The 16,472-nt window shown below is 38.8% G+C and overlaps 1 protein-coding gene across 8 annotated transcripts in view; it reads right to left on the bottom strand.

Annotated features, from left to right (window-relative positions):
* Positions 1-5,517: 5,517 nt before the first annotated feature.
* Positions 5,518-16,472, bottom strand: part of NEBL (nebulette) — a 439,204-nt gene continuing 428,249 nt past the window's right edge. For all 8 annotated transcript variants that reach the window (XM_030550411.1, XM_030550412.1, XM_030550405.1 and 5 more), the window contains 2 exons: positions 10,345-10,460; positions 5,518-6,526 (listed from right to left, as the gene is read on the bottom strand). In XM_030550411.1, coding sequence (XP_030406271.1) covers positions 6,350-6,526; positions 10,345-10,460 — 293 coding nt within the window. In that variant the 3' untranslated portion in view covers positions 5,518-6,349. The remainder of the gene's footprint in view (positions 6,527-10,344; positions 10,461-16,472) is intronic.

Below are 16,472 nucleotides of genomic sequence, written 5' to 3'. Positions count from 1 at the left end.
ATGTTCTAAGGCCAGAAGGGACCATTGTGATCATCTAGTCTCACCTCCTATACAGCACTGGCCATAAAACTTTCCCAAAATAATTCCTGGAGCATACCATTCACCTGCTTCATTTCTATTCATTCATTGCTAATAGCCTATTATTTTCTTCTTCTTCTTCGTCTTCAAAATAATAGTTTCTAAATATTGAGAGTTTCCACTGGAGAGGACAGGACTATGTATTTAATACTGCAATAAATAAAACTCACAATGAGGCAAAGTAACATACTACTACCGTATGGTTTTAGCAGATCCAATATACACTATATTGTGATTTTTTTAAATTAAATTTATTCTTGGAATTTTTAAAGTAATTTAATATAAGTGAATTAAAGTGAGCAAATGCCCTTGATTTGATTTGGTGTGAATTATCCTAAGGAAGACAGTAATCCAATTTGTTTTGGCTGGCAATATTCTGTAATGAGAATATGCCTAACCAACCATCAACTCAAGGAACAGCAGTCAATATGAGTCAGATCAGAGGACTCCATTTACTTATTACCTGCATTTATTTAAGCAAATCAAGGGTGATGAAATGTGAAATTAATGTTATGCTGATGGATTCCAAATGCAGCCTGAAGAAAGCATATTAACCTCTTGAAGAGGGCATGAAACAAAATGCATTTTTAGGAAAACACATTTAGTGACCAAACATAAGCCAAGTCTGGCTATATTCTTCATTCATGTTTGAAGATACAAAGCATCCTTGGTTGAAGCAATAAACAATTAACTTGTGTAACCTATATCAACAGGTATGGTAGTTTTGATGTATTTTGTTTATGAATATAATACATACATAATCCTAGGTTTAATATTTATTTCAATGCCATTGTATGTTATGCAGAATGAATTCTGTAACGTTACATCCACGGTGTCAAATAAAATGTGAACTAGTTTGCATAGCTTAATATTTGGGCAGCATGAATGTTGCTCTAGTCCACCCAGGCTTAAAGATTCACAGTGCAGAGAAAAAACAGGAATTAAAGCATTTGTACTAAAATATATTTTAATAGCTGGTGTTAACTTTTTGCATAACAAAAGCCAAATTATGTTGATACATCATATGATCCAGTAATAATCCGCGTCCTTTGAAAAAAAAACAAGTGTTTCCTTCATAACCGTATACTCCCAAAAAAAACATACAGTTTTGCAAAGAAACTAGAACTCTACACACTTTTAAGCAAATATAAGCTAAATTGTGCAGCGGTTCATTTTTGCTTTTTATATCACACTGCAAAAACCAACATCTGAGAGAGTTTCCACACCATGCTAATCAACGTTAATACAGTCAGTGCTGCTTTCTGATGGTTTAGCAACTTGTAATATTGAACTAGATATGATTGTAATGCTACAGTATATAACTTATTTTCCTCCTAAAACAAAAGAAATGTTTCAACAGCAATCGGATTACAACTTAGATACATTATGCAAACGCTATATATTAGACACAAAAGCATATGAAATTCCTTTGAATATACTGTAGTAGTGCAGGCAATTAAAGAAAGAAATATAACTCCATGTTTTCTTTCAGAGAGGTGATGAGATTTGAGGTGTGGTTTCTATGGTATAAAGATTGAAGAATGATTGCTAAAGCACTGTAGAATGTTTTACCTTTTAACTCACCAGCAGTTTGCTCTTGCCAACACAAAGCACTGGAGTGTATGTAGTCGTATGGAGATCTATGTTTAGAAAGTATCTTTAGCTTGTTTCTGTATTGTATTTAAATATTTACTAACTACATCTTATTCCATATTTCATACAGAATGTTATTCAAAACAGTTCAAATCTAGCAGATTTTATTCTTTATATCACATTCTGACCAACACTTCTGTGTGTGTGATTGTTTTATAAGGAAAGGACGTGCCATCACAGTACAATAAAAACCAAAATTAACTTCTTGGCCAAGCACTAGAGGCCTTCCAAGTCCCCAAGGAACTTTTAAGAAGGACACACATATCAAGAATATAATCCATTAAAGTGATTCACTCTCGAGCCCTAACCTTGCTTAATTGGTGTCAAGTATCAGAGGGGTAGCTGTGTTGGTCTGGATCTGTAAAAGCAGCAAAGAATCCTGTGGCACCTTATAGACTAACAGACGTTTTGGAGCATGAGCTTTCGTGGGTGAATACCCACTTCGTCAGATGCATCTGACGAAGTGGGTATTCACCCACGAAAGCTCATGCTCCAAAACATCTGTTAGTCTATAAGGTGCCACAGGATTCTTTGCTGCTTAATTGGTGTGTGGTAAGTCAGCGTAGTCACGAGAACCGCATTTCAATATTAAATACTAATGTGCTATAATGGAACTTTATAACTGTAGTATCCATAATAGTAGCTTTGTTTAGAAAAAGATTAAATGGGGAAGTAAGTATAATGAACAGCAAGCTGCCCTTTATAACTATCTATCTTATATACTGTGGTATATTTATACTTTGCTCTTGAAGAATAACAGCACATTAGAGTGCCCTTACTTTTGTAACACTTGAATGGGGATGAGTGAACTCCAAGCTGACTTATGGAATTCTGAGATGATTGTGTCCAGAAGACAAAATTTTCATCTCCAGTGAGATGCTGTTCAACTGTGCAATGTATGGAGTAAGGGTGATACACTGTGGTAAAATAAAGAATTAGGTTTTATCTTCCTTGCTTGTCAGACAATTTAAAGGTAGAACAAGTGGTATCTGGCATTTACTTCTCCCTACATTCCAGAGTGTATCAGCACGGCCTCACAAACTCCTTGTAAGAATTGTACTTACAAATTGTGGTGGCTGAACTGAGGATCTATGGATTACAAGTTGTAGCTTTCATAAAACATTTTGATATCCAGGCTCTAATCACTTTGTATATTGGGTACCACTGCTAACAACAGTGTACTATAATTAGAATTCATTTTCCCAGATATAAAAAACCAGAAAACCATTTCAAATGAACAAAAATTACTAAAAGCATGCACTACAAAAAATTAACTATGCAAATGAATAATTTTAAACTGAGCACATTAATTATGCTGATATAGCATTCTCAAGAGAAACAGGATTCACATACTCTTTTGTTTTCTTGACCTTTTTTATTTTGCAAATTGCTTTAGGTGCTTTGCCAGGCTATAGGATATTCAGATTCATAAAGATTGTTTTATTTCCATTGTTTAACATATCATAGTCCTCTAACTTGACAAAATGCTTATTTCCTGAATTAGCGTGTTACTATACATAGTGCTAGATATCCCTCTCCCAAGCTGAGCAGAATGCTAGTGTGGTTATGGGGTTTGTTTCTCTGTTTTCAAAGACACTACAAATGGCACCTTGATGCTGTACATATCTGCTCCCTATGTTTCTTCTGATTCATATTTGTTTAGCATACTGAAAACTTATTCTCGCTGTTGTCAGCACTAAGCAGCTAGTACAAGACCACAGCAGCAAATGAGATCCAGTTCTGCCTCAGACATCATCAGAAAAAAATTTCCAACCATTATAAATTGTAATTTTAACCCTGTTGCTGATGGCTGGTGATGATGACTGATATAGAAATAAACTGCCTTTCAGATCACATTCAGGCAGAGCTTAAAGCGTCCACAATTTAAATGCAGCTGTTTCACTTGCTAAGCTAGCAAATTTGACATGGAAGACACCAATAAAGAATAAGGGCTTGTTGCTTCAGCTGCTCCATGGACGAAACTCCCAGGTCTTCTGCAGAATTTTAAAACCACAGTGTAGTTACAGCAGTGCTGCCTACTATGGAAGATCAAGGTTTCACTTTTACAGAGTTATTTTTCTTGCTTCTAACCACTCTCTGAAGTTAATTGCTCCTGGAGAGGTTCACCCATGAAATTCTTTGTCTGACAAGAAAATATACTATTCTTCTTTTAAAAACCCCACAATCCTAGAAATGTACTGTTCTCTGTCTTGCAGCTTGGGATTTTCTCCCTTACTAACAATACAATGGAAGTGAAGAAGCTTGCTGCCTTTTAACTGTATGCAAAGCAGAATTGGCAGGTGTCTTGCACTGGTGGGTTGCTTTTAACATAATGAATAATTACTGCCTTCCTTCCTTATTGTTAAATGAAATAATGCAGGCAGGCTGACTTATTGAAATCAGAAATAGAAAATTCTCTATAAACACAGCATAAATGTAGTTAAATTTTTAAAAACTACAGGAAGGCCAGTGCAGCTTCAAAACTCTGGATGGCTACTAAATGGCTACCATCTTTCATTCAGATCTGAGTACAGAAAAAAATATTTTGTTCCTTAAACACACACACATACACATGCACCAACTCCTCCATGACACTTTACATGATTTTGTGCTCCCTCTGACTTAGGACCTGATCCTGTAAGAGAACGGCAAGGGAGGATATTGTATCCACATAGAGCTCAATGAGCAGGATCAGGGCCACGTTATATTGCAACTAGCTGTTGTGTCCCAATGATTAGGATCACACCTGGATCCTTCAGTCCTGACCACAAGCCAATGGACAACAGAAATAAAATACCTGGCAGTTTGTGAGTAAACAAAATGATCAGGCCTGTAATGTTTATACTGTTTCTTACCAATGGCTTAGCTGATCCAAAGTTGAAGAGAATATAATCATTTTAGTTTTCCTTTTTCATCTTACTTTGAATGTAGTTTAAGGTGGAAGAGAAGTGTTAGAAAGCTAAAATGGAATCTTTTGCATAAACAATTTGGGACAATAAATATTTCCATTTTTGGTACTGAATCCTGGAATCTAAGTACTTTTTCTTCAGGAATAAAGAATCTTGATTGGATCTAAGGATCAATCTTAGAAGCTAAAACAGTCTATAGCTTTTCTTTTGCTAACTGCCCCATAATATTCACCAGCTTTTCCTCTTTTTGGTGTTCGGGAGGAAGCTGGAATGAGGTGGGTAGGATTTTTGTTTGTTTAGTTCTTGCTTTGGTGCCAGCTATGAGAAAAAAATGAACTCAATAGCAGTCAATGATGTTTGCCTTTCATTAATCAGTCGGTGAATATAACCCACTTTTGGGCAACTAAGTGATGTCATAACTAGAGCCAGTGTTTTGGAAGGAACTCAAGCAATAGGCCACTGAACTGTAACGTATCATAAAATCAGAGCTCCTCTCAACTTTTCTACGCAGGTGCAGGACTCCTTTGCAGCAGGGGGGTACAAGTTGGTTTTATCACCAAAGCAGACATTAAGCAAGTCACTTGTGGTAAGAATGAAGGATGTAACTATAAGCTTCATGAGGTCACATAGTACATGGTTCTAAGACTGGCTATTTTCATCAGGATAGTTAAGGATAAAGGATGTAATGGAAATTGTTTGTACAGTGCTTTGAAGATGGACATTGCTATCTAAATGTTAAGTATTATTTAATATATGCAGTGCTGCTGTAGCCATGTCAGTCCCAGGATTAGAGAGACAAGGTGGGTGAGGTGATATCTTTCATTGGACCAGCTTCTGTTTGTGAGAGAGAGAAAACTTTTGAGCTTGAAGAACAGCTCTGTGTAAGCTCAAAAGCTTGTCTCTCTCATCAACAGAAGTTGATCCAGTGAAATATATTACCTCACCTGGTCTCTCAAGTATTATTTAAGGGAAACAGAAGAGGTGGCAATTTGGCTCTGCACTCTGAACAGTGCCAGTGGGAAATATGCTGTGAAAAAGACACAGATTTGCCAGGAATCGTGTCACAATCAAAACTGATTGATTGGGAAGCAAGCAAAACTGACAGGATCTAAGGGTACAGTCATGAAGGAGAGCCAGTGTAAGACCCAGGAATGAGTGTGGTGGTGGGGGCAAGTGAGAGTTGGGAATTTCCACTGTCAAGAGACAAACTTTTTGTTTCTTATAAGGCTGCTGGGCACTAGGATTTTTACCAGCATGTTATCTCCTGTTACTTAAAAGGCTGTATTATTCAGTTTTTATTGGGACGTTAAATGCTCTAAGTTAAACAGCTTTAAAAATGATTAGAATGTGTTACTAAATTGAAAGTATTAGCCGCTTGTGATTTCAAAGTGACATAGGAAAAGAATCCATGTTATGGTTACATTTAAAAGAGAATCTAAGAAAAGAGATTTCTCCTTATAGCTAATGGATGGAAACCTTTACATAATTGGCAGCACTGGGCTTCCACATATGTCTTTTGTTCTTACAAAGTATTATTGTAAGCCATACTGTTTGGATATGTGTGTCAGATTGCGATTCTTACATCAGATTGTTATATTAGTGATAAAGTAATGAACATGTGGTCTTAAAAGTTTCTTCTGAGTATTTTGTTTCAAAAGGGTTAAGGTTTGAATAAATCAGAATAAAGTTCAAAGGACTAGAGACAAAAATTAGTTAACATACTCAATGTAATTTGCTGGAAGCATTCCTGTTTTCCCAGTTCTCTGAACAGTACCAAACATCCAGCCATCATCAATTGGTTGCACATTGATGATATAGTCCCCATCCCTGAAGGAAACTTCATCTTCATCTTGCGCACTGTAGTCATACATAGCTCTGTATGTTCTCTGTTGAAGGAAAAGAAACAGGGCCATGAAGAACTCATCATTGCCAGACATTGCTTCTCTGTTACATACATATACACACAGCACCATTTAGTAAACTGAAATATAGAATTCAAACCCACATGCAAACAGAATGCAGTCTATACTACCTAAGAGGTATGTGCTGAATAGAACTGAGTAGACTATTTGTGCCAAATAATTTATTCAACAAATTCAGTCATGAGACTGATTTTTATGAACATATGCCTTACGTATACCATGCAAACACATTTCACTCTGGAGATATTCACCACTACTTATGCCTTATGTATTCACTACCCATAGTTAATTATCCATGCTGCATGCCTGGCCATCTGAACCACATGGTACTGTTTCTGTCCCTGCTTGGATGATCTCAAACAGGCTGTGTCTTCACTAAGAGAAAAGACATGTTCTTAACTCAAGTTAGCAAACTTGACCTGCCACCTCACATGAACACTACAAACTGCTTCACCTTTACTACGATTTCACCTCAAGTCAGCTAACAGGAGTTAAGAACACACCTTTTTGTTCCTAGCGAAGACAAGGCCTGATAACATGACAGGATGCCTGGGTAAATATTTCTGGTGGGAATGCTCATGTAAGTACATATTTGCACCACTGTACATGTAAAATTGACATGAGTATTCATGCACAAACACAGAAGTAGATATGATTCTTTTTATCTTTTTGTGAACACTCTTCCGAACAAAATTTTGCTCAAATGAATGTTTATGGAGAGCTGGGTTTACACTTGTTTATATTAGGGTTAAGGCTGGGATTAGGGTTGAAGTTATATTTTTAATAGATGGCAAAGGCATCCACAGTCACCGATAGGCTCTTTTTAATGTAAATCCAAATAACTAAATAAAGTGCAAACTAACCTTATTAACTAAATGTCTCAGTGCTTCCACTCCTGTGTCAACTACATTCCCTTCCTAAATTTAATATTTATTTCATGTACATAGATCAGTACTATTGTCAGCTATCCAAGATTAAAAAGTGGCTATAGACTCATAGAGAACAGATTCCCCACTAAGCCTTAATAGGCAAGATGGTCGTTACACTTTAGCTGGAGAATAAACCTTCCCCAAATGCTATGAAGCTGCACGTTCTGCTCATTTAAAAACATCATATGAGTTTTCTACTTTCCTTTTCCTTCCTAGTTTCTCGGCAGTAGCCAAGAGCTACTTAGGAATCACAGATAGTATCCCACTGACCTAAGAGCTCTTTTCCATTTCTCACTATATCCAACAATGTTAGCCAGATGTTTCTGCTGATATGATCAAAGGTTAAAAAAAAAACCAACAGTTAATGTTGGCCGGTATGTTGGCTTTTGGAGTGACCACACAATACAATCAATCAAACCCTTTAAGGGATATTGTCAAGCTGTCTGTCTACCACCTCAGGAAGACCAGACTGCTTCCTGTTCACATGGTCTAGATCATTAACATTTTTTAAAAATGAAAATTTAAGATTGGCACAAATGGAAGTTCCACCAGCAGGAGATAAGAAAACAGGTGTGTTTCCTTATTACTGCTCCCACTCTGGAAACAGGTTTAGTGGTCCTGCACTTCTCCTTTGCCTTCTAAGATTCCATTGTTGAATATTTGCTCCCCATGTAGGTATCTATAGACTGTAATCAGGTCACCTCTTAACCTTCTCTTTGTTAAACTAAATAGATTGAGCTCTTTGAATCTTTCACTATTGGACATGTTTTCTAATCCTTTAATCATTCTTGTGGCTATCCGCTGAACCCTATCCAATTTATCAACATCCTTCTTGAAATGTGGGAACCAGAACTGGACACAGTATTCCAGCAGTGGTCAAACCAATGTCAAATACAGAGTTAAAATAACCTTCCTATTCCTACTCGAGATTCCCTGGTTTATGCATGCAAGGATCACAATAGCTCTTTTGGCCACAGCATCACAATGGGAGCTCATGTTCAGCTGATTATCCACCATGACCCCCAAATCTTTTTCAGTGTCACTGCTACCCAAGATACAGTCCTCCTTTCCTTTAAGTAAGGCCTACATGTTCTGTTCCTAGATGTGTACATTAACATTTAGCTATATTAAAATGCATAGTTTGCTTGCATCCACTTTAACAAGCGATCCAGATCGATCTGAATCAGTGACCTGTCCTCTTCCTTACTTCCCACTCCCCAAATTTTTGTTTCAGTTGCAAACTTCATCTATGATGATTTTATGTTTTTTTCCAGATCATTGATAAAAATGTTAAATAGCACAGGGCAAAGAACAGATCTTTGCCGGACCCCACTGGAAACAGATTTGCTCAATGACAGTTCCCTGTTTACAGTTACATTTTGATAGCAATCAATTAGTCGGCTTTTAATCCATTTAACGTATGCCATGAGCAGAGACCTCATAAAGGAATCAACCATTTGATATGCATTTCAATTCTTTGGCATTTGATTCCTTTTAACCAGATTGATAGCATCACAGTTCTGCAAAGTTGTTAAGACAAGCTGGTAATGCCACATTTTTAAAAAATGTATTAGGGCCCCTGATGCTACCTAGAAACCAAAATTTATGGCTTTAAGACCTAATTAGGTGGTAAATGGCTGTCAGAAAAAGAATTCTATAATAATCCAGTTAGCATTTATTACCTAATTATCACTTCAGAGTGTAGTTTAAATTACTCAAATAAGGGATTTAAAAAATGCATTTAAGTGAATTATTCCTCTAATCAAAAGTAAGTTAAACAGGTACAGAAAGCATAGTAGGATGTTGTCTTGCTGGACAGGCAGCTGGGCAGAATACTAAGGTTTGAAAATACCAAAATGTTTCTGCTGGGGGAACATTTTGGTGTTTGTGAAACAACGTATAGCTGAATTTTATTTCTGTGAAAATGTCTGAGCTTTTAGCATTTTGTCCCGATTTGGGATGAAAACACTTCTGAAAACTCATTTTTTTTCATGGAACTAAAATTCCATTTTCTGGCCAGCTCTAATCTTTGCTAATGATTCAACATCCTGTGACTTCAATTAAGGTGAGAGAGCTAATAAACATACATCTTCCAAAACATCCTGTAGATCTGCCAGGAAAGAAAAGGGAAAACCAGAAGTGATATTTCTGATAGTCTTAAGCCAGAAAACAATGGAGCTCTGATCTATTTGGCCTCTAGTCACTACCACAATAAGCAATGTTAAAAATGTTAGTAATTTGAAAAAAATCTTAAGAAAAGAAATCAAAGAAGCAAACAAATATGCACAAGCCCAATTTTCAGAAATCTTTTGTAAGTCCTCACTAACATCCAATACCGTAGCTAGCTATACCAACTGAAAAACAAGGTTAACCTGCAAAAAGCACAAAGATGACCTTGTTAGAACTATACATTCCCTCCAGCTTTAAAATTTTATGTGCCTATTTGGTCAGACAGATTAAAAACAAGAGCAAATGGAAACCTCAGTATTTAGTTCATTGTGTGAAAAAGTGCTACTTCAACCTTTCTGCTTTTTAGAGTATATGAATAATGTAGATAATTTCATTGTTCTTTGGAGCACATAAGTTTTTGAGATAAAAATCTCTTGCTACTTCTCTGCATCACCTAATCCTATGCATATTTTATCTGCAGTAAGGACCATGTGAAAAAGCCAAAAAAGTATTTCTTTAATTGGAAAATAAGTACAATATGAAGAAATCCAGAAGAATGATTATTCCCCAAGGTTCCCAATTCTGGATTGCAAAGGCTACCAGCGGATTTATATTTACAAGACATTTACCAGTAGCTAAAGAGGGGTGCACTGAAAGGAATGATTCTTTCAATTCAATACTCACCAAGCCTGCTGAATGCGGCTGTGAATGCATCGACCTCATAGATGACATACTGGTCTGGTGCATGTATCCATACCCTTGGGACTGACTTTGTTGATATGCCCCAGGAAGCACAGGGGCTGCACATTAAAGAAATACAGAAGCATTACTACAAGAGTTAAAACAATATCCTTGCTGAGTCTGCGTGTGCAACTTCTCTTAGCAGTTGGTAGCAGCTGTAGATTGCTCTCCCGATTAGAAACCTGCAGCATCAATAGGGATTCATGTTCCCAAAGGCATGTAACTCTAAATCAGTAGAGAAGAGTTTTAAGTGACAAAACAAGCCTTGTGTAAGTTGAATTCTACATAAACCTAACACAATCAGCAAAGAAATATTCATTAGCATCACGACTAACTGGAAGCACAACAGTGAGTAGGAAGGCTTGAAAGACTTCTAGAAACATGACCACACATGTGCACCAAAACTAGGGACATCACTAAGGTCAGGTCATTAAACACAGCTACATCACCTGGAGTGTGAAAAGCACACACCCCTGAATTACATAGATAAGCCAACCTGACCCTCATGTAGACAGCACTAGGTTGATGGAAGAATTCTTCCATTGACCCAAGCTACCACCTCTCAGGGAGGAGGATTTACTACAGTGATGGGGAAACTGCTCTATCACTGTAGTGACTGTCTACACTGAAGAGCTCCAGCAATGCAGCTGCAACACTATAGCTGTGTCTCTATAGTGGTATAAGTGTAGACACAGAACTTAAAATTTTGATGCTACACTGAGATACTAGAGAAAAATGATACCATGGGGCACATGACAGTTTCATTACTATTAATGAAAAAAAGACAAACCTAAAACTAAGTACTGAAACAAAGTTGAAATATTTTAGTAACACTGCTTGACCAATGTATTCCTAATTATAGAATATTTACTTTCTCTTATAGGCTAAAGACCTAGAAAGGCCTATTTCATCTAGGTTTATGTGACCGTTTAGCAGTGGGTACTGAGCTAGGTTCCCTTAGTTTACACTGACTCCATTAGCACCGTGGCCAAGCATAGAGCAATTAAAACCTGGCAATTTCTTTCTGTCCCTTTCCTTTTTCCTCTTACGTCCATTAGGCTCAGTCCAACATCGCTCTTCCCTCCCACAGATACACACACATTTTTTTGGCAGTGTGATTTTACCAACCATAGATGACAACACTATACTGTGGTTTATTGAGGAAAATCTGCTGAAAGATCGAATAAAAACCTCACGGACCCTTGTGACGATTTGGGAATGTCTGTACAATTTATGAATTGTGATGTGAACTCAATCTGTGTCAGGCCAAACTCAATCTTGTACATGCAGCTCTTTGCCTTCTCTGTTTCCTGTTTGCCTCCATGTTTGGTTGAAGTCCCCACACAAAGAGATACAGGGCTGACACTAGAGGGTAGTTAACTAAGTGCTCAGCTACAGGAAATCTATTCACTCTAGACGAAAGACTGGTCACTACCCAGAAGAACTGGGTTAGCAGGGGGAGGTCACCTTGGCAACAAAGGTGTTTGTGCTCATGTGGGGAAGCAGAAAGTGGCATCATCTGACATAGAGGAATGAAAATTTCAAAGGGCTGAAGTTGTTCTCCTCAGGGGGCCATTTTTCTCTAGTCCAGGAAAAAGAAGCAATGCAGCATGAGCCGTGCACTGAAGCCTATCCCAACTCAAAGAATGTCCCAGAATGGTGAGGAAACTGAGGTAGAAATATGCATGATGTAATGTTTATTGTTTTATATCTTCTGTACTCTCCTGTGCCTTATATGATTAAGTATAAAATAACAAATGTGTTAGACACTGAGCAAAGTCTGTGTGTGATATGCTTCACAATTGCTGCATGCCCCTAAGTTAAACTGTAAACCAGACTCATCACACCTTGAAGTGGAGTTCTGAGAGAGGATGTGTTTAAATACACAGGAGGCTGAGGTACCTCGAAAGTGGGTTCTACCTTTCAGATGAGAATACCAGACAGAAGGTCTGTGCACCAAGAGTGTGCATAGGGACCCCAAGATTGAGCAGTGGCTGGATTCTGTTCAGGCTCCAAGGGCTTAAAGCACCTGGGAATCCAGAGCAGAAAAGTCTGGATTTGCCTCACAGCAGTTCTCGAGAGTGGCTGGAAGGGGGTGCTCGCTATGTTCTGTGACAAACCTCTACCCTTACTCCTTGCTAGAAGGAGATTCCTAATAATTTAAGACAATACAGTCTCTGTTCCAACATCCTGCTTTGACACCAGACTGACAGAATCTGAAAAACAAGTGTCCCTGGACATCTGTGAAACCCAAGTGTAGCTGAGGTGGCCATTCAGTACCTTCTCAACAAGCCTTCATTTTGGGGAAAGGTGGACAGTCCTGACAATAACTAGTAAGGTGGTTAATATCCAAAGAGTGAAGGTTTAATCATTTCCTGTCTAACCACTGTTTACAAGCCTCACCAATATTGGGCCTAGCATATCTCTGCTGGTTTTATCCAGCTATTGCGAACCTTAGCCCATCTCTCAAATGGTTAATTGGCATTTTCCAAGCACAACTGAAACTGCACTAAGCAAAATTGTGAAAAATAGTCATAAAGATGGTGCATTTCTTTTGACACCTTTTCCACAAATTTATCAAGCCCGCTTGAATTCTATCAACTTATCAATGCCGCAAATGGTCAGTTTCCTTCAGAGACATGTGACTAAGCTGAAGCAGCCTAGATGATTCATATTGCTCTCAACTTGGAATGATTCGCCTGGTTGGGATTTTGAGAGATTTGCCCCCTGGGCTTTGCAAAAAACAAAGAACACCCACCACCCTTGGAGCAACCTTCCAACCCAGTCCTCAGGGTGGGTGCAAAACTGATACAGGACAGGAGGAGTGCAAAAATAATTTATGGAGGAGCTCAAGAGGTGCAGAATTAATTGATGTGGGGCTGCAGAGGTTGCACAATTAATTGATTGGCAGTTATGGTTTTGTGGAGGAGCTGGAAGATGGCACACCATCAGGAATAGCTTTAATGCAAGATATTGGCAAGTATGCAATAATATTCTGGCCTTTTTACCTCTGAAGGAACCAGGATGTATAGAAGGGTGTGAAATGAACTATGGGGAAAGGTTTGCTGAATTGTGCTTGAATGGGAGTTCAGTCTGTGCTTTGTGAGAAGATTCATTTTCATTTTACCCAACCTGCTTCCCTATCCCTAATTCTGAGATTGTGGTTTGAGCAAATAATTAGAGTTTTCTTGTAACTGGTACTTTTATTATAAGGAATATATTAAAATAAACTACATATACGATTAAAATATTAGTGCTCATTATCCAGTTATCATATCCATTAGGTTATACTTTTTAAAGATAGTGAATTACTATATTCTTAATTAAGGTATTTGTGATTTGGGACACCTATTTCAAACCACTACAAATGCACAGACTGTGTTGTGAGGTGAGAGAGTAAAGTTGAAGCCTTATGTTGATTTAGTCAGAGAAGTTCCTATAACATGAAGCAACTCATGGACAGTAATATGCAGTACTGGAATATAATGAATAATGCATTTTTTAGATGTGGCAACTTCATTCTAGTGATGTATGAATGCACAGATACTTTAAAGCAGTTTAATCATCAGAAAATTATTGCTCATTAATGTGTTCACAAGGTGATCATGATATTAAGTTAATGGTTCTTAGCAGTTCATCAGATAATTTATGTTTCAATGTTGTCACATACTACTTCTAAATGACCAGACATGGCCTTTCCTGAGAAAATGGATAGAAGCGCAATTTAGTCAAAAGTTACTGTGAGCACAGTTCGGTGAACATATTTTGCCTAATTCCAAACTCTTCCCTTCTGACTTCTTCTCCCTAATAGGGCCTAAGTCCCTCAACAATCATCACTCCTCTCTCATTGGCTGTGTTCAGAGTATCTTCCAAATCCAGAAAATATCAGAGGGGTAGCCGTGTTAGTCTGGATCTGTAAAAGCAGCAAAGAATCCTGTGGCATCTTAAGCTGGTTTTGTAGTTGGCAAGCCATTCACAGTCTTTGTTTAATCCTGAGCTGATGGTGTCAAATTTGCAGATGAACTAAAGCTCAGCAGTTTCTCTTTGAAGTCTGGTGCTGAAGTTTTTTTGCTGCAGTATGGCCACCTTAAGATCTGCTATAGTGTGGCCAAGGAGGTTGAAATATTCTCCTATAGGTTTTTGTATATTGCCATTCCTAATATCTGATTTGTGTCCATTTATCTTTTTCCATAGAGACTGTCCAGTTTGGCCACTGTACATAGCAGAGGGGTATTGCCAGCATATGATGGCATATGGTGGACGTGCAGATGACGTGCAGGTGAATGAACCGGTGATGGTGTGGCTGATCTGGTTAGGTCCGGTGACGGTGTCACTGGTGTAGATATGTGGGCAGAGTTGGCATCGAGGTTTGTTGCATGGATTGGTTCCTGAGCTAGAGTTACTATGATGTGGTGTGCAGTTACTGGTGAGAAAATGCTTCAGGTTGGCAGGTTGTCTGTGGGCGAGGACTGGCCTGCCACCCAAGGCCTGTGAAAGTGTGGGATCATTGTCCAGGATGGGTTGTAGATCCCTGATGATGCGTTGGAGGGGTTTCAGCTGGGGACTGTATGTGATGGCAAGTGGAGTCCTGTTGGTTTCTTTCTTGGGTTTGTCTTGCAGTAGGAGGCTTCTGGGTACACGTCTGGCTCTGTTGATCTGTTTCCTTATTTCCTCGTGGGGGTACTGTAGTTTTGAGAATGCTTGGTGGAGATTTTGTAGGTGTTGGTCTCTGTCTGAGGGGTTAGAGCAGATGTGGTTGTACCTCAGTGCTTGGCTGTAGACAATGGATCGTGTGGTGTGCCCGGGATGGAAGCTGGAGGCATGAAGGTAGGCATAGCGGTCGGTAGGTTTTCAGTATAGGGTGGTGTTAATGTGACCATCACTTATTTGCACTTCAGGACCAGACTTCAAAGAGAAACTGCTGAGCTGCAGTTCATCTGCAAATTTGACACCATCAGCTCAGGATTAAATAAAGACTGTGAATGGCTTGCCAATTACAAAACCAGTTTCTCCTCCCTTGGTTTTCACACCTCAGCTGCTAGAACAGGGCCTCATCCTCCCTGATTGAACTAACCTCGTTATCTCTAGCTTGCTTGCATACATATACCTGCCCCTGGAAATTTCCACTACATGCATCCGACAAAGCTCATGCTCTAAAATGTCTGTTAGTCTATAAAGTGCCACAGGATTCTTTGCTGCTTTTACAAATCCAGAAAGGCTCTTCTGAGAATGGGTGGCCCACACACTCAGAACCAATATGCCAACCACTGCAGTAGGACTGTGGAAATATGCTTTCTTGCCCTGCTGTCCAGTTTCTGTCCAGGCAAAAGAAGTCAAACAAACTGCATCAAAGCATCTACTTGCTAATACTATCTGACTATAATAGAAATTTCCAGAAATTACTCAAGCTACATAGACTCATAGAAAATTAGGGCTGGAAGAGACCTCAGCAAGTCATCTAGTCCAACCCCCTGCTCAAAGCAGGATCAACCCCAACTAAACCATCTCAAGCGCTACAGTGGCACAGCTGCACCAATGCAGCTGCACCACTGTAGGGCTTCTGATGAAGACACTCTATGCCAACAAGAGAGAGCTTTCTTGTCGGCTTAGTTACTCTACCTCGCACAACAGACGGTAGGTATGTCAGTGGGAGAAGCTCTTGTTTGAAAATTTAATAAGTGGGTGATGGAGGCTGGCATCATGGCCTGATTGGAGGTGAGAGTCAATAACTTGATCGTGAATGAGGTGTTAGGTATGGTGAGGACAGACACTGAAAGGCCTTGTAAATTAACCCAAGTAGCTTCTGTCTGATGCAACAGAAAAGGGGGAGCCAGTGGAGGGATGCAAAGAGTGGGGCAACGTGGTCAAAACAATGGGCTAGGAATATTATCTTAGCAGCAGCCTGCTGAATAGATACAAGTAGGGCAAGACTGTATTTGTCAAGGAGGATGTTGCAGTAATTGAGATACAGGTAATGAGAGCTTGGACAAGCATTCTACCTGCAAGGATGGATAGGAAAGCCCATATCTTAGACAAGTTATGCTGAACGAATCAGCAAGATTTAGACATAG

This window comes from Gopherus evgoodei, chromosome 2 (genome assembly GCF_007399415.2).
Source record: "Gopherus evgoodei ecotype Sinaloan lineage chromosome 2, rGopEvg1_v1.p, whole genome shotgun sequence".
NCBI classification, from domain to species: Eukaryota; Metazoa; Chordata; order Testudines; family Testudinidae; genus Gopherus; species Gopherus evgoodei.
Note: the sequence above shows the minus strand (reverse complement) of the source record. Positions and strands in the feature narration are given on the sequence as shown.